The 17,604-nt window shown below is 50.2% G+C and overlaps 1 protein-coding gene across 5 annotated transcripts in view; it reads right to left on the bottom strand.

Moving 5' to 3' along the window:
• Positions 1-605: 605 nt before the first annotated feature.
• Positions 606-17,604, bottom strand: part of DGKD (diacylglycerol kinase delta) — a 113,978-nt gene continuing 96,979 nt past the window's right edge. For 4 of the 5 annotated variants that reach the window (XM_059393744.1, XM_059393745.1, XM_059393747.1 and 1 more), the window contains 8 exons: positions 16,929-17,063; positions 16,462-16,613; positions 14,463-14,574; positions 14,286-14,378; positions 13,186-13,305; positions 5,269-5,386; positions 3,985-4,115; positions 606-2,764 (listed from right to left, as the gene is read on the bottom strand). In XM_059393744.1, the coding sequence (XP_059249727.1) occupies positions 2,675-2,764; positions 3,985-4,115; positions 5,269-5,386; positions 13,186-13,305; positions 14,286-14,378; positions 14,463-14,574; positions 16,462-16,613; positions 16,929-17,063 (951 nt within the window). In that variant the 3' untranslated portion in view covers positions 606-2,674. The remainder of the gene's footprint in view (positions 2,765-3,984; positions 4,116-5,268; positions 5,387-13,185; positions 13,306-14,285; positions 14,379-14,462; positions 14,575-16,461; positions 16,614-16,928; positions 17,064-17,604) is intronic. The other variant, XM_059393746.1, reaches the window with a different exon arrangement.

Here is a 17,604-nt window from a genome sequence, read left to right as displayed (position 1 = left end):
CGGGAAGAGGGAGCACACCACAGGACACCAGGGCCCCCCGAAGAGCGAGGAGGGAGGGAGAGCTGTCGGAGAGGGAACCAGTGTATTCAAAGCCCACACAGCCCTTTTGAACCCTGTCAGCCTCATTTTCAATTCTGTGATCCCAGTCACCATGCCTCACCCCAGAGAACTGAGAGATGACAGCATAACCTTGAGCTTGGAGAGGCTGCTGCCTTGGGATAAAGGTACTAGGAGCTAAACAGAGAGGTGGGAGAGGCGGTCTGTGGTTTTATAGGAAAGATTTAGGAGGATCAGAATATTTGCTTCCATCACATGCCCTCAGTAGGCTGGTCCAGGCTGCCCATGATGGAGTTTGACCCTCAGCCCAACCTCCTTGCTGAGTTTTTAATTCAAAAGACCCAAGAACTCACTCATTTAAAAAACTCAACTCATTTAAAAAACACTCTTTGTGTTTTCTAAAAAACACAATGACTTTCCATTTTGTTCTTTAGCCACACCAATTCACCTTATTTTTAGAGTAGCTAAAAAACAATCCTGAATCCAGTTTGGAAAGACTTGAGCAAGTAATGTTTTATGTCAAAGCACAGGAAATGACAACAAGAAAATCTGTCAATGGAAGATTTTATTTATACACAGAACAACCTATTTACAACCCCAGATCGGGTATGTACACAGCAATACAGGAGGCATTTGCTTCCACGGCGGGCACTGTATAAATTAAGATCATAAATATGAGGGGTAAGCCCCACCCGAGGGCACAAAACCTCTTCTCCAAGACTCCCCAGGACTGACCCTTCCTCCCTCCATGCTGACAGGATTGGGGTCCCAGCGGGACCGCGCTCAGCCACAGCAGGAACATCGGGGCCTGGCGGAGAAGCGGGCCACGGAGGGCGACGTGGCCCCCACAGCAACGCAGCGCGATCCCCACATCGGCGCACTTCCACGCGACAAGCACATTGACTCCACTCACCTCTAACTTACTAGAATCAGAAAAATGGTTTCTATGTAAACAGTGTGTTTTCATCACTGACAACACATTAATTTTAAACACCATGCTTGACCCAACCCTCAGGCTTCCCCGAGAGAGGGCCGGGAGGGCCTGGGGTGGCCTGCAGTTTCAGACCCATCCGCAGCTGCCACTCCCCCATTTGCCATGGGCATGCTTGTCCCCGGTCCCTACCAGAGGGGACAGCGCAGACACCGTGCTGGCACCGCGGGCTCAGGTCCCCTCAGTCTCCTTTCTCAGCCTGTTCTACCTGGAAAACCAGTGATTCCTGGTGGCCAGATGACTCCTCTCTGCCTTCCACGTCCCAAACGGCCATCTGCTGGCACTGGACCTTAGGGTGGGGAAGGCCACAGACAGCTGCCCGGCCTACCTCCAAAGGCGCAGCAGAGCACCCTGCAGAGCACAGGCCTATTCACCCCAAACCCAATGCTGCCACTCTACTCTCGGGGACAGGAGCTGGCTGGGCACCTGGAAGGTCACCAGCAGGAGCACCCCCAAACCGGAGGTATGGGCCAGGTTGGCTCACGGAGGGGCCCACCAGGCACACCAATAAAGGGGAGGCACAGGGGCCTGCAAAGCGAGTGCCAAGTAGAGGCTGTTTGTTGGTGAGCTCCCCATGGTCCCCTCAAGGATGACCAGACAGCACCTGCAGCCCAGTCCCCTCACATGGACGAGGGGTAAAGCGAGCTCCAGGAGATGGGGTGGCATGCCCCTTTGGAGCATGGAGCCCTAGCTGGCAGCCAGACACTGTCCCCTACCCGGGCCCGCAAGGGCTGGGGACGCAGGCTAGAGGGGCATGAGACAGAGCCGTCCACATGGTCAAACTGTCGGGACGCTGGCCTGGGACGAAGCCTGGTCTCCCCCAGGATAGGGAGAGACATCTTCCCAGCGCCCAGGAAGCGCTCTCTCCGCACACCACCATGCTTATACAAATATGTCCTCTGTGGAGAGACAAGAGAGGCTACGGCGTCTCGGGATAGACATCCCATGTCCCATACCAGCAGCTCAAGAGAGGGCACCAACCAGGACAAGGGACCAAAAGCAATGGGGAAGGGATCTGGCAGCCCAAGATCACAGCCACCCGTTTACTTGGCTTTAGGAGGGACGAGTTGCCTCCTCTCCAGGTTTAGTGACAACAGACGGGACTGGCAATGCAATCCTGCCACACTCAAGTGATAAGAGGCAGATCTTTGTGAAAGACCTCATCCATAAATGGGACATCAGCCGTGGGTGGCCTGGCAAGGGTGCTGTCAAGACCTGGGTGGCTGGTGGGCACAGAAAGAACTTTCCAGTGCAGGAGGCTGCCAGCTGGGTCAGCTTCTGCACGCCTGGGAGATGCCACACAGTGTGCGATGATGAGGCTCACCGTGAGGAACCCACAGGACAATCCCGGGCAGCCCCAGGGCCCAGGAGGTCAGGCCCGGCCCAGGTCACAGGTCAGCAAGAGCAGAGGGGAGGTGGTGGTCCGCCCCACATAACGCCGGGTGGGACGAGGTGCTGTTTCAAGGTAGCTATGTTGGTGTGTTCAAGACCCCGGAGCAGTCACAGAACGGGCGTCTGCAAGGCTTCCTGTCTGGAGCAAAGGGAGTAGCACCATGAGAAGGGGCAGGCGCTGCGCCTGGCCTTAGTCGTGGGGGGTGCGGGGGATGCAGGCCGACAGGGCCAGGGCTAGGCCTCGGTGGCAGGAGTGCTCCGGCTCAGCTCCTTGATGCCACACAGGATCCTCTTCATGTGGCCCACCTTGGTCACACCGAGGTCCTGCAACGAGAGGACAGCACCCTGATGCCAGGAAGGGGGCTTGGCCCCCGCGGGCCTTCTACCTGGCTTTCTGAACGCAAGCGAAGGAGAAAAAATGAAGACAGTGACACCAGACAGAGATGGCCCACGCGTGAAGAGTCGTGCAGATGCCCGCCACAGCCCCTCCCACAAGCCTCAGTCCCTGCTGCCGTGCAGGACAGACCCAGGACACTGGCCTGGCGGCAGGGATACAGTGACTCAACAAAGCTGCCGTCCAAGACGTCCCCAGGGGTGGGTCACCCACTCAGGACATGGCTCCAGGAGCCCTGGGCTCAGGTTGGCCCACGCGAACCCCAGCGCGAGCAGCCTGCCTCCGACTGCTGCACCCGCAGACCCCACACACCTCCCACACTCAGGACCCCTAGTAGCCTGTGTCCAGCGAGTCTGTCGGTCCCAGTTTTCCAACAGCTTCTGTTCGAGCCTCTGTGTCACATATTGGGAATTCTTACAATATTTCAGACATTTTTGCTACTACATTTGTTGTGGTCATTGGTGACCACTGATCAGGACTCACTGAAAGTTCCAATAACAGTAGTTTTTAGCAACGAGTTTTTTCACTAAGACAGGCACACTTTTGAGACGTAACACTGCTGCACACCTGACAGATTGCATGTTCTACACGTGACTGTCCTGTGCACCTGGAAACCAAACAGTTCAGACTCGTTCCTTCACAGCATCTCTGTGGGGTGCCTGCGCGTCAGCTCCAAAGGGAGAGGGACCCCCGCGTGCTGGGGGCCACTGTCACACAGGGCTCTTCAGCTGACTCCTTAGCATAGAGCTGCGTCCCCTGACAGAGTTTATTTCTATGTGGGCTCCACCCCCAAGGTGGGGCTTAAGCCCATAACCCTGAGACCAAAAGTCACATGCTCTACTCACAGCCAGCCAGGTGCCCGCCCTCGACAGGATTTTTAATGTTAAAATAGTTCACTTGTCCAATTAGATTAAGAAAAGCAAAGATCTCCATCATGTCCACTTTGGCTTTGTCTGGCTATGGGAGGTGGCGACATCACTGCCGGGGGGCAGAGGCGCTCTGCTGGCCACCGTCGCGCATCACCCCGAGACGCACAAGAGAACCATGAGGAGAGCCCTGATGCTGGGGCGTGGCCAGGTCAGAGGGAGGGGACAGAGAAGGGAGTGCAGGGAAGCCCAGGGCGGGTTCCCAGGAGACAATGTGGAAGTACCTTGAGGTCCCTCCGCTCCAGGTGCAGGAGCTCAGAGCCCCGGATGTCGTGCCGCGTGAAGATGTCCTTATACTCACAGAGACTGAGGTGCTCCAGCCAGGCAGCAACCTCCTCTGTCCCCCAGAGGTGAACTGTCGGAGACGGAAAAGCACGAATGCAGTGAGTGCCCAGAGCCCAGCGCGAGGCAGGTGGCAGCCGGCACCTGAGACATCCCAGCAGCAGGCATCCCAAGATGCCCCAGAAGCCAGCACCCAGACAAGATGCCTCAGCAGTAGGTACCCCAGACACCCCAGCAGCTGGCACCCACATGCCCCCAACAGCTGGCACCCAAGACACCCAGCAGCCAGGCCCTGAGATGCCCCCAGCAGCTGGCTCCCGAGACCTCCAGCAGCAGGGACCCCACACACACCCCCAGCAGCCGGCACCCACCGCCCAGCCACAGGCACCGCCCCAGAGCCTCGCAAAAAGCAGCAGGGAGCCACCCGCTCTCCAAGGGAAGGAGCTGCAATCTGTTCCTGCCAGGTTGGCCATCAGCCTGGTCATTTCCCCCATGTCCCAGGAGGGACCAGACACCCCCAAAGAGGTAAATGCCAATGTGACTGTGCCGCTGAGGCCAGCCTGCGCTCCTCTCTGGAGGGTCCCATCACTTCTGGTCCACAGCAGGAAGGGAAACAGGCAGAGATTCATGTAGCCAGAGCCACCGTCATTAAAAGAAACCCAACTGCTGGACAAACATGCGAAGAAGAAAAATCAAAGGCACAAATCCAAACTCGGGGCTTCTCGGCACCTGAGAGCACTGGAAACAGCCATGCTTAGAGCCCCAGTTTACGGACTTCCCCAAAAATGTCCTCGAGTGCCATTTTCTATTGACCTCCCCAGCTGCAAGCGCCGCTGGCCCAGGCTCCAGCATGGGGCCTGGACTCATGAGTTGTCGGCCAGGGACCAGCAGCCCCTCACAAGAGGAGGGCCCGGTGGGCCCTGCACAAGACTGAAGTGTGAGCTCTGTGTCTCTGAGTGTCCTATCACCTCTAGTGTCCCCCTCCCCCCTTGCACCCCCTAATCCAGGGCAGGCACGCAGTGTGGTATCAGTCACCGGAGTCCGCCCAGGGAGTGACCCCGGGCAGGAGCGACAACACAGGGGCAGCTCCCTAGACAAACACCGCGGCAATAAGGGTCGTGATCAGGGACCACGGGGAAGAACCAAAAGGCTGCAGAAAAAGCAGAGACCACAATGGCCCCCACAGCCGGCATGGACAGCCAGAAGAACAGCAGGAGGGCGGGTACCCGGGGCTCCCAGGCTACTGCGAGCTTCTCTGTTCTTGCTGTTTTTCTCTTTCTTAAACTTTGTCACCAGGCGGAACTTGCCACTGCGGCTGCGTTTGGAAAGCTCCAGCATCACATTCTGTGGGGGAAGCAAGAGGCAGGGAGAGTCAGAGGCTGAAGCAGCCAGGCAGAAGGTACACGTTGGGCAGGGGGGCTCAGTCCCCACCGTACCACTGTCCCCCTTGGTTTCTAGGCTCACAGACTTACCTGTAACGCCTCTTAAAGGTGGTTTCACAGTGATCACACAGTGTCTAATACCACATTTGATTTCCTAATTTTATAACGTGTGTTTCTCATGTGATTGAAAAGCTTCATGAATATTACCCAAATACCAATACATTCTACAAAGATTATCCAGTAGGTCACAGCCGATCTTCAGAGCTGCACGGGCAGACAGGGACAAGTGGGATATAGTGTCTTTCTAAAAACAAAGCTTTTCTGGCATTTTTCGGTCTTTCCTTGGAACCTACTCCCCAAAGCAGCATCACTGAGGGACAGGAGCACTGGATCCCTGCCACCACCCCGCACAGTGCTGCCCAGGAAATGGGCAGAGAGGACACTGCCCCTTCCCAGCTGGTCTGACTATATTCACACAGAAGCAGGGCCACAGGCCTCTGCACACGATACATGGGCCTGGATTTACGTGTGTACACATCCTACCCCCGTATTCACAAATAAAGCAGAATTTCCTATGTCCCATGAGCGCCTCTTCTTGCCCCTGAGGGCCTGGACTCTGCCCCAGGGGGCCCTCTCTACTGACGTCCCCACACTGACCTGCATGGTCACATTTGGCAGCTTTAAGATACTTTCAGATCTGAAAGGGACACATGGTCCCACTGAAAAAAATGCCACAGGGATTTTCATTAGAATTGCACCAAATCGGGGGACGGGGGGAGAGTACGGGTCCTCACATCCAGGAACACGCTCTGTAGTGCCACCAACCCTCCAGGTGCCCCAAGAGCCCCTTCGTGGATTTCTGATCAGAGGCATTTCTAGCTTCAGGTTTTCTACTAGAAAAGAGACTTCTCACAATGGTATTTCTAACTGATGATCGCAGGGCTCAAGGAACTTAATTTACAAATTTCTTAACTTGGCAAAATCATCAACCATCCATCGAACAGCTGCTCCGTTAAAGACCATTAGCGCCTCGGCTCCCAGGCTCTTCTATGCTGGGACTGGTGGGCGCCTGCCTCACTCCTCAGCGCTCCCACAGAAGGGGCACCCGCAAGCAACCCAGAGCTGCTCTCCCCACAGCCCAAACAGAATCCTATGCCTGACTTTACAATTTCCTTTTTTTTAAATGCCTATGAGGATCACATTAATTTCTAACTTTTATTATTTTTTAAAAGATTTTATTTATTTATTTGTCAGAGAGACAGAACACAAGTGGGGGGAACGGCAGGCATAGGGAGAGGGAGAGCTAAGCAGAGAGCCTGGTGCTGGGCTCAATCCCAGGACCCTGAGACCATGACCTGAGCTGAAGGCAGACACTTAACCAACTAAGCCACCCAGGTGCCCCTAACTTCTAACGTTTAATATGGGGATTTCATCCTGGGAGGCCAGCAGAAAGAGGCTATCAATGTATGACCTTGTCTCCCCACCTTGTAAATTAAGCAAATTCCAAACATCAAACTTCTCTCACACACACACAAACGCTTCCGTATGCAACCCTAAAAGACAGGAATGCGCTCCTAGAGCATCTACCCACAGCACCATCACCACACTGACACCAGCACGAGCTCACGTACATCTAATAACATCAAATCTCCCCGCCTGTTCCAAAGGGTTACCCTCATGGCTGGTGTGTCTGAACCAGGACCCTCGTGAGGGCCACAAGTGACACTCAGCTGCTCTGGCTCTCAGGCTCCCCGGCTTCATCCTTCACCACAGAGAAACCAGCTGCCTGCCCAGTAAGACGGCCCGCCCCACCCCTTGCCCACGCAGATTGGATCCAGATTCCTGCCTTTAGACAGGACGCTGTCGCCAGTGATGACACAGGCTTGCAACTGCCTCCCAACAGGTGAGGCCTGCCATCCTCTTTCTGGGGCCAGCAGCTTCTTTCACCACAGGTGCTGCCACCCATGGATGACCCACTGGAAACTGAGTGCTTCCTGGGTGGGGGCGGGGGGAGGATGCAAAATGGCCTTTCAGTCCCTCTGCACTTTCCACCTGGAATTTTTTTTTTTAAAGATTTTCTTTATTGGGGCACCTGGGTGGCTCAGTGGGTTAAGCCTCTGCCTTCGGCTCAGGTCATGGTCTCGGGGTCCTGGGATCGAGCCCTGTATTGGGCTCTCTGCTCGGCAGGGAGCCTGCTTCCCCCCCTCCCCTCTGCCTGCCTCTCTGCCTACTTGTGATCTCTGTCAAATGGATAAAATAAAATCTTTAAAAAAAAAAAAGATTTTATTTATTTATTTGACAGACAGAGATCACAAGTAGTCAGAGAGGCAGGCAGAGAGAGAGGAGGAAGCAGGCTCCCCGCCGAGCAGAGAGCCCAATGCAGGGCATGATACCAAGGCCCAGGGATCTTGACCTGAGCCGAAGGCAGAGGCTTTTAACCCACTGAGCCACCCAGGTGCTCCCCACCCGGAATTCTTTTATAAAAAATTGCTTTCAATTTTGGGGCACTTGGGTGTCTCAGATGGTTAAGCATCTGCCTTTAGCTCAGATCATGATCTCTAGTCCTGGGATCAAGTCCCATGTTGGGCTCCCAGGTCAGTGGGGAGTCTGCTTCTCCCTCTGCCTCTCCAACTGCTTGTGTGACTCTCTCTCTCTCTGTCTCTCTCAAACGAATAAACTAAATCTTTAAAAAAAAAAAAAAAAAGATTAAAAAAACAGTAATAAACTGGTTTTGCAGATCTACTGATAATACAGAATTCTGAAATCAGATTTGCTAGTTTTTAAAGTAATGAACTATTTGAAAGTTGCCAAGATTTGCTTCTAATATGTGACTATACTTAACACTATTTAATCTATACACTTAAAAACAGCAGACATGGTAAATTTTGTGTGTTTCTTATCACAATTTAAAACACAAATTGCGCCAACGTCCATCTTTGCCTAGCTTTGATGCTGTTTCTTATATAGAGGAATTACATATTCCTTGACATTTTTCCTTCAGAGATAATTATTTTTTCAAGTTGTCCTGTAGCTATTCTTTTTAAAATGTCTTTAGGGATGCCTGGGTGGCTCAGTCAGTTAAGCATCTGCCTTTGGTTTAGGTCATGATTCTGGAGGCCCAGGATCGAGCCCCACATTAGCCCCACATCCCTGCTCAGCAGGGAGTCTGCTTCTCCCTCTGCCCCTCACCCTGCTCATGTTTTCTCTCTCTCTCAAATAAATAAAATCTTTTAAAAAATAATTCACAAATAAATGTCCTTAGATTTCAATTTGTATAGTTTAAATTTTTCCTGACATTTCAATGGTTTTAGCAAGATTTTTTAAATTAGCATTTCTTTGAAAATAATATACTTGATTTATCCTCTTATCTGTTGTTCCATGACCTTTATCACTTCATACTGTCCAGACCTTCCTCGATTTGCCACAGAATGATTTAATTTCTTGTATTTTATAGTTAAACTCTGAATAACATTGAAGTCAGGAGTGCCACCCCCCACCCATGAAGTTGAAAATCTATGTATAACTTCTGACTCCCCAAAGAGCCTTACTGATACCATAAACAGTTAACACAAATTCTCTATGTATATCATATACCATATTCTTTTAAAAAAGTAAGCTACAGGAAAGAAAATGTTAAGAAAATCCTAAGAAAAAATACATTTGCAGTACAGCACTACATTAATCAGAAAAAAACCTGTATAAGGGGACCCACACAGTCTAAACTGTACTGTTCAAGAGTCAACTGTACTTCAAAGAACTAGCTCACAAACTTGCCAACTTTGTTTTTTGCTTTCAAAGAAGTCATTGTCCTGTTTTTACACTAGTAGAATGTGGCACCATGCCTTCCAAGCTTCCACTTGCTCTCTCCCCTTACATGGATATAGCAGAGGTCCCAGAAGCTGGGAGCACTGAGCTGTGAAGCAGCCAGCAGAGAAAGGTGGAGAAGGCAGGAGTCCTGACAGCCCAGAAGACCCCTAAGAGCACGTGTGGTTTTCCTTTCACTCCCGGGACAGCTGGCTGCAGTTTCTGGGCTGAGGTCCCATGGGATCAATGCTGACAGTAATACTGCCCTGGCCCCATCCTGCTCTGCCCCAGCTGGCTCCAGAGGTTTCTGGTTTTGCGACTAACCTGCCCGTGCACCATCTGTACAACTTCCCACCTGTCACCTTGCACTGTCTCACCAGTCCACAGCTAGGAGCTTTAGAGACCAGGGCAACCACTGACATGGCTTGAAGGACTCATGAGGTCAGACATCCAGGAGGGACTTGCACTGGTTTGTTTCAGCAGTGGCTCTACATTTGATGCTACTTGTTTTGAAAATATTTTTAGGCTTAAAGCTCTGGAACCACAATTCCTGAAACAGACACGTTCAGTACTAACACCTGCAAGTCCCAAACAACCCAAGTTTACTGTGGTCATCCTGCAACCAGGCACCAGGCTGCGAGTCTCCCACTGCAGCAGCTGCTACACTGTCCATGGACTGAGGAACGTTCTAGCCCTCCCTCTGTCTTCAGAGGCAATCTGCATGCAGGAGGAATCTACCCACCCTGGGCAGGGCATGGGAGCCCACGGCCCACACCTGACAGCTGGCATTTCTACTTTGAGTTGGTGTCTGAGGTGTCCTGTGGCCCAGCACTGTGCTGCTCAAACCACTCCTGGAAAGGAACCAACTTTAATAATTTCCATTCCATAGTGGACTGATACTTTAGCAAAATGCAGTAAAATAAATCACTAAAAAAATGAAACCAAGAAGGGACATCCAAAGTATAAGCCTCAATTTTTTATTATTTTCAACAGAAATAAAATTTTTCTGTTAATTGTTTAAAAGTTTCTAAACTCTTCCCTTAATTTCTATAATAACAAAGAGTTTTCCACTGTCAGTAGTGCTTATCTACAACATGATCCAATTCTGAAACTGTCCTATGGGCAAGAGGGAAAAAAAACAAAGTCCATCTTTACAGAATATAAAATTCTCTCAATGGAGAAACATAATACACACACATACATAATTTTGTCAATTTTCTTTTGTTTGCATGCTATGATAGTTTATTTCATTATTCATGGACTGATAGTAATGGTTCACACCATAATTTGGTTTCTGTCACTTTCATTTCAGGAAGTCTTTCCTTCACAGATTCTATGTTAATTGAAATTAAAATTGGGGGATAGTCATTAAAAGAATAGAGAGCTTGCATTTCCAAAATACTAGAGAGTACAAAGAGAATTGTGTGGGAGAAAGGAGAGACTTACCAATCAAAATGAAGAAATTAAAAAAAAGTAGAATACAAAGCACAAAATATGGCAAAATATACAAATAAATAGATCAGTAATCACAACGAATATAAATAGACTGAACTCCTCAGTTAAAATGCATGGTACCCAACTGGATAAAACCTCAATTTGACAACATGCTATTTATGAAAGAAATCCTCCAAATAAAGCTTGAAAGTAAAAGTATGAAAATGAAAATACCAAACAAGCAAACTTAAAAAGAAATTACTATAGAATTAGAGTATCTTTACATAAAAACAAAACCTATATGCACCTAATAACATATCCTCAAAACACAGAAAGCAAAAATAAAACCACAAATGTAAATTGAGATCTCTACATTCATGATCAGAGTTCATGATCAGAGTAATTGATAGACCAAAAAGACAAAAATAAATCTTACAACTATAAAATTATATTTTACCAATATAAAGTGATGTTTTAATCATGTATTACAATTATATTTTTATATTAAAATTTACTTCAGTTCTTTTGTGTTTCCTTAAAATTGTTTTAATCTTCCTGTGTCATAAGTTTTTACTGAGGATGGAGAGAGAAAACTGGACTCCTGAGATTGGTATATGTTTAGGTTTCCTTTTTAACACAATCTTATAATAATTTGCTTTTAGGAGGGGAAGCTATGTCATTTTGTTATCTTACTTGTATGCTGTTAGCTACATTTTTACTAGTCCCTTCTTCTTTCTTTTTGTTTTCTTCTGTTTCTCTTTAAATTCTAGTTAGTTAACATATCGTGCAACATTGGTTTCAGGAGTAGAATTTAGTGATTCATCACTTACTACATATAACACCCAGGGCTCACTACAACTAGTGCCCTTCTTCATTCCTATCACCCATCTAGCTCATTACCTGCCCACCTCCCTCCATCATCTCTCAGTTTGTTCTCTGTAGTTAAAAGTCTGTTACGGTTTGCCTACCTCTCTTTTTTTTTTTTTAAAGACTCTTATTTTCTTTTATAGTGTAGATTATATGTTGTTTTTGGTTCTGAAAAACTGATTTGGAAAAACAAAAATCTTTTCAATTCTACTAGAAACTACCTTTAACTTTTTGTTTTGATTTGTTTTTTGTTTTTTTAAGATTTTATTTATTTATTTGACACAGAGAGAGCAAGAGAAAGACAGCAAGCACAAGCAGAGGGGATGGCAGGCATGGGAGAACCAGGCTTTCCACTGAGCAGGGAGCCTGATGAGGGGCTCGATCTCAGGACCCTGGGATCATAACCTGAGCCAAAGGCAGTCGCTTAACCAACCAAGCCACCCAGGAACCCCTACCTTTAAGTTTTTAAAGATACTACTAACTTTGCATTTCCCTAATTATCAAAGTCAAGAACCCTTTTTTTAAACCTTCCACCTTACTGTGCCTTCATTCTTCTGTCCATGTCTTCTTCCCAGCCTCCCCACCTACTGTCCACTTCACAGGCTTTTGTAACTTAATCTGGAAATCCTGAGCTGTTACTGCTATATCTATTAAATATTCTATATATTATTATTTTAGTAATTTTTTCTCACATGAGAATTTTGTATTTACAGCTAATAATTTAATTAAGTTTGAGGAGCTCAGCCAGTCCTTTTAAACCAAAATATCCTCACACGTTAAGTTACTGAGTTTTGCTGTTTCATTGGAAGGCCTCAGAGTCAGTTTTCCATGCAAGGTTGCATTTGTCAACAAATGCCTCCATTTTCAGGGAAGAACGGGATAGACTATTGTAGCCTTCCTCTCTTCCTCTCCTTACTGCTACCAACAGGTTCTAACAAACAAAATTGGCAGTGGGGTGCCAGATGTGTAATGTCTAACAGTTCTTTCTCTTGCAAGACTGTAGTACCCTACCCTAGGAAGAACTTTTCTCCTGGCCCACTTCTGTTCCACCACTGATAAAAAAGAAAATCTACAGTACACATTTAACAAGATCTGCCCACAAAACTGACTATACAACAAAACAACTATCCAGAGTCTCCTGGACTCTTCCTACCTATTCACTGGCTGCAGGAGGCAAGCCAGGGTGCAACATGCCCAGGGTTCTATCTATCCTGGCGATAGGGAGTACACATGCTGAAGTCTCTAAACACATGCAAAAGAAAAGTGTGACTGTCCCTTGTCGACCAACTCTGTGTCCCTGTCGACAACAAACTCAAGAAGCTGCCATTTTTCCATGTGTCTTCACACCAGGGACAAACAACGGGGCTAGCCTCCGCCTTCTATCTGAAGGCCAGCCCTGCCATTCTGTTTCTGACGGCGGTAAGTGCCCAGTCATCAAGGACTGTGCTCAGTACTAACTCCCAACTCCTTCCTACCTGCCAGGCTTTCCATACCTCTAACGTGTTTTAATAGAGAAGTCTTGAGAAGCCCTATCAGGGGCTGCAAGATGGACACCATCTTAACCTCAAAGCTACACAGATCACAGTAATTACAGGTACAGAAGGGAGAGCCACTGCACCCAGAGGCGCTGAAGCTGAAGGCCTGTGACCCACATACCTCTTCATCACCAGGTTCCACGGACTGGCACAGCCAGGGGGTGTCCGCCAGCTTCCTGAGCTGCTGGTCCATCTCTGTGAGAGCAGCTCCAAGCCGCTCTTTCTGAGGGGGGTCCAACTGCTGCTCCAGGCAGGAAGGAAAGACAAACAGAGCTGGTCATTAGCAGTGAGGAGCTGGGGCCACAGCAAAGCCCCCATGCAGGCACATAGTCTGCTCCAAGGAAAGTGATGGTTCTCAGACAGTTCTTATAAGAATTCCTAAGGAAACTAAATGAAACAGCACTGGCTAAGGGGCCAGATTCAGAACTTCCCCTTCTAAGAAGAATCGGGTGATGGAACTAAAACTCTCCTTTCATAAATACTGGGAAAAAACAAGCTTGTCTGAAAACTAAAATAGCAGCACTGACACTTGACCTAATTGGGTTTACCTTGGGAGCCCTATGTTAGAAAGAAGACAGGACCAGACCTGCGCCAGAGTGCAGGAAGTGCTATGAGGTAGCGAAGGAGCAGCCATCACACTCAGAAGAGCACATTACTGTGAAATGAACAATAGAAGACATGGAAACTAGACTTTTGGGGTGGTTCTAGATGTGTGATCTTCAGCAAGTTACTCTACCTCCTAGACCTCCACGTACTCATCTTTTTAAACAAGAATGTTGGCTAGGCCATCCCTCGGGTCTTCCCTATTTTAGCTTCTGCAATTCAGTGAAACCCAACCTACATGCTTCCCCAGGGCTGACTCTTCAGCCAGGTTGGCAGGGCCAAGTGAGGAACGGCAACAGCACAGCATTTCTGAGAACAGAGTCTGCCTCCCTGGTCACAGGCAGACGGCTCCACGCCTGCAGATTTCTAAGGCAGAATTCTGCATACAGCCACAAACGTGGTTCTGTCCACAGGAGTCTAACATGCTAGCGATGATGTGGTTGAGCCATGGCCAGAGGGTTGGAGAACCAACCACATGGCCAGATCAGATGACCTCCAAGGCCCTTTCCCACACTGAGTCTAGAATTCGTAAGACCAGGAGCTCCAGGCTGAAACCTGCTGCCGCCTGCACAGTGGGCACTAGTGCATGCCCAATGGGGAGCCAGCCCCTCGGCTTACCAGGGCCACCCTCCCGGCCAGGAGCAGTGCTGTCTCCCTGCACAGGGCTTGAATGTTGTTCACCATCTCCAGGACAAAGCCGCAGTTCAGCCCCTGAGAGGAATCAGAAGGACACCCATGTAGAAGGCCCACGGGCTACAGGACTCCAGAGGAGCAAAACCTGAGAAGCACAGGCACCTCTGTGGTTCTGGGCTTGCCATACACTCGGTCCATGGACTTGGAGCTGGCATTGACGGCATGGGCAAGTTCCCGCTCCATGTCTTGATGGGACTGAGCGATCTCCCGGATACTAGAGGGAAAGAAACACAGCACTCATCAGACCAGATGAAGGGGCAGCCTATCATGTCACCTCGCTCAGACACAGGCCCGGTCCAGCCCAGAGGGCCAACACAGACACAGCCCAGCCAACAGGGAACAGAGCAGGTCTTAGAGGGGAAATGGGATACCAAACTCCAAGTTTCTCCAGAAACTCAACCAGGGAGGAAAATACCCAAAATGAGACTCACAGCCTGTAAAATGGCAAGCTGACAGGAAGCATGGTTTGCAGGCCTGTTGTGTGGAGACAGCTGATTGTTCCTGAAAGCGGACTTTGCCTCCCTGCTCTATAAATGAGGATGAGAGGACCCTTCTCTATGAGGATGATCCTGGTTCAAAAGGCTGAGACTCCAGGACATGGCCCCAGGCAGCAGCCCCTGGCCTGAGGGACCCACACAAATAGGGGGCGGTGACAGGGTTGGACATAGCAAGAGCACCAGGGACAGAGGGAGCTCATAAGTCAGGGAAGGAGGGTGGGGAACCACTTGTCCTACCCTGGGGAAAACTAGGAGCAGCTGCCAGACTTTATTTTTTATTTTTTTTCAAAGATTTCATTTATTTATTTGTGAGAGGGAGCGAAAGAGAGAGAGAGCACAGGCAGGCAGAATGGCAGGCAGAGACAGAGGGAGAAGCAGGCTTCCCTGCCAAGCAAGGAGCCCAATGTGGGACTCGATCCCAAGACGCTGGGATCATGACCCAAGTCGAAGGCAGCCGCTTAACCAACTGAGCCACCCAGGCGTCCCAAGCTGCCGGACTTTAAACAAGACAATGAGATGGCAGGTCCCCACCCATGGGGGTGGCACAGACTCTGAGGGGACAAGAATGAGCGAGAAGAAAAGCAGAAGCCTGTTATATAGCAAGGAACTGAGAAAGAATGTAAAAAGTGAAGTCATCAAGCCGGGATACTGATCTGGTCACAGGGGCAGGAGAGGCAAGAAGTGGTGCCGGCTACTTGAGACAGAGGACACAGCACAGGACATGCTTTCGAGGGTGGGTACCCAGAAGGAGGCATGGAACCAGAAGTGCCTACAGGAATCCCGAGAGAGCTACCAACCCACAGACTGAGAGCGTGATGCCAGGGGAAAGGACAGAAGAATCGCCCAGAAGGGCACACAGAGCCTAGATCCCACAGGGCAGCAGTGCTCCCGGCAGGGGGAGAGGAGGAGGAAGCCTCAGAGCAGCACAGAGGCAAAGTCAAGGAGCACCAGGCCAGCGTGAGACCTCAGGGGGCGACCAGGGAAGGGAAATACAGTTGAAAACCAGAACCAGACAGCAGCCGAAGAAGGTCAAGGGATCTGGCAACTGAGAGGGCACAGGTCACCAGGCTGAACGACCCTTTCAGAGTGAGGCCCAATGGCAGCCGGCACCCAGGCAGGTGGGGAGAATGGACAGTGGCAGAGGGAGACCACCGTGCGGAAGGTCGTCCCCAGTGGCTCCAGGAGCCACTTCTCAAAAGCAGATTAAGAGAAGGAAATGCCTTTGGGTACTGGTGGTTTTTGTTTTTTTCCTAATAACTACAGGGTTTGTTTTTTGGTAACAAACCTGCTCTCTGGGATGAAGTAAAAGAGGCAATAACAGGACTATTCTGAAGAACCCGAGACAGTGAAAACACCAGTGGATTTTAAGCGTCCAGCTACATGAACTCCGAGCAATCTCTGCAACTCAGTGAGCAGAAACGAACCAAAGCCCAGGGCCCACAGAAACCCCAGCTGGGCCCTGATGAAGTAGGCAGACTGGCACATGGGCCCCAGAGGAGGGACGCCACGCCTGCACCCTAGCGGTGACCGTGCAGCCCCAAGGCCGTTCAGGGACCCAGAGGCTCCAGCCGCAGGCTGACCGCACAGGGAAGGCGAGGGCCCACCTGTGGATGAGGGCTCCTGCCGCCTGCCCGAACTGGTCCATCTGGGTGGCCTCTTCCTCGGGCAGGATCTCCGGGTGCAGAGAGAACGACGGAGGGCGAGGAAGTTCACACTTCTGCTTGTCTTCCCAGGACTTAAGGGTGTTCTCAAATGCCTAGGGCGAAGGACGCACCATCACACCATGCACTGCTCTCTCGAGAGGCAAGCAGGTGCCCAACAGCAAACACTGCTGGGACAGTCACTGGACAACAGCCAGAAAAGGAGAGATAGAGTTCGGTTTCACACCAAGAAGGGGAAGTAATCCTGGAAATTATACCCCTGTTCCCTTAAACTCTGTGTCTAACAAAAGTAAATTCCTAGAACAAAACACTAGAAACTCAGGTCTTCTTTGAGAAGGCACACACGTGTGCGCAGGTGAGCCCTGGGACCAGTGTGTTCTCTCCCGTTTCCCACAGGCAGCCTTTCTTACCCTATCTCTGGTGAGTGTCTGTGCCCGGTTCTTGTGGATAATCCGAATGTATCCTGGAGGCTGGATCCAGGCCTCTCCGTCCACCTGCACAGGCACGCCCTCGTCCCCCAGGATGGAAATCTTCACCGTGCGACACTGAACAAACACCACAGGCGTTACTCATGCACCATGTGGAACCAAGGAGCTAAGAGGCTGTATCCCAGCACTGCAGGAGCCTTCCTGTCCCATGTGCCCCTGCACCCATTAGCTGATGTCTGGGGGGACACCACGCCCACTGCCGACCACTGCTGCAGAGCAACCCCAGCTGGGGCACAGCTCATGAAGAACCCGGGTCTGTCCCACCCCCACCGCCCCCTCACCCAGCACTGCATCTGAGACCGCACTGAGGAGACCTCAGTGGTCAGGCACGAGCACCAGGCCCAGGGTGGGACTCATGCCCAGCAAGAGCCACAGGGCCCTGTGCACATGGGAAACACTCCCAGAACAGGGTAAAGCCCTCCCAACAAGTGGCTAATGACTCACTGTTTCTCTTTTCAACAAAAAATAATGCCCAAGAGTTAAAATCATAAAATTCAAACACCCTACCCTACATGGGGGCAGAATGAGGCCAGAAGGACTAGAAAGTCACTGCGTGGGGTTTGGGTGGGCTAGGTTATCAAACTCCCCACTTCCTTGT

The sequence above is a fragment of the Mustela nigripes genome, chromosome 3, assembly GCF_022355385.1.
Source record: "Mustela nigripes isolate SB6536 chromosome 3, MUSNIG.SB6536, whole genome shotgun sequence".
NCBI classification, from domain to species: Eukaryota; Metazoa; Chordata; class Mammalia; order Carnivora; family Mustelidae; genus Mustela; species Mustela nigripes.
This window is presented reverse-complemented; position numbering and strand designations above follow the sequence as displayed.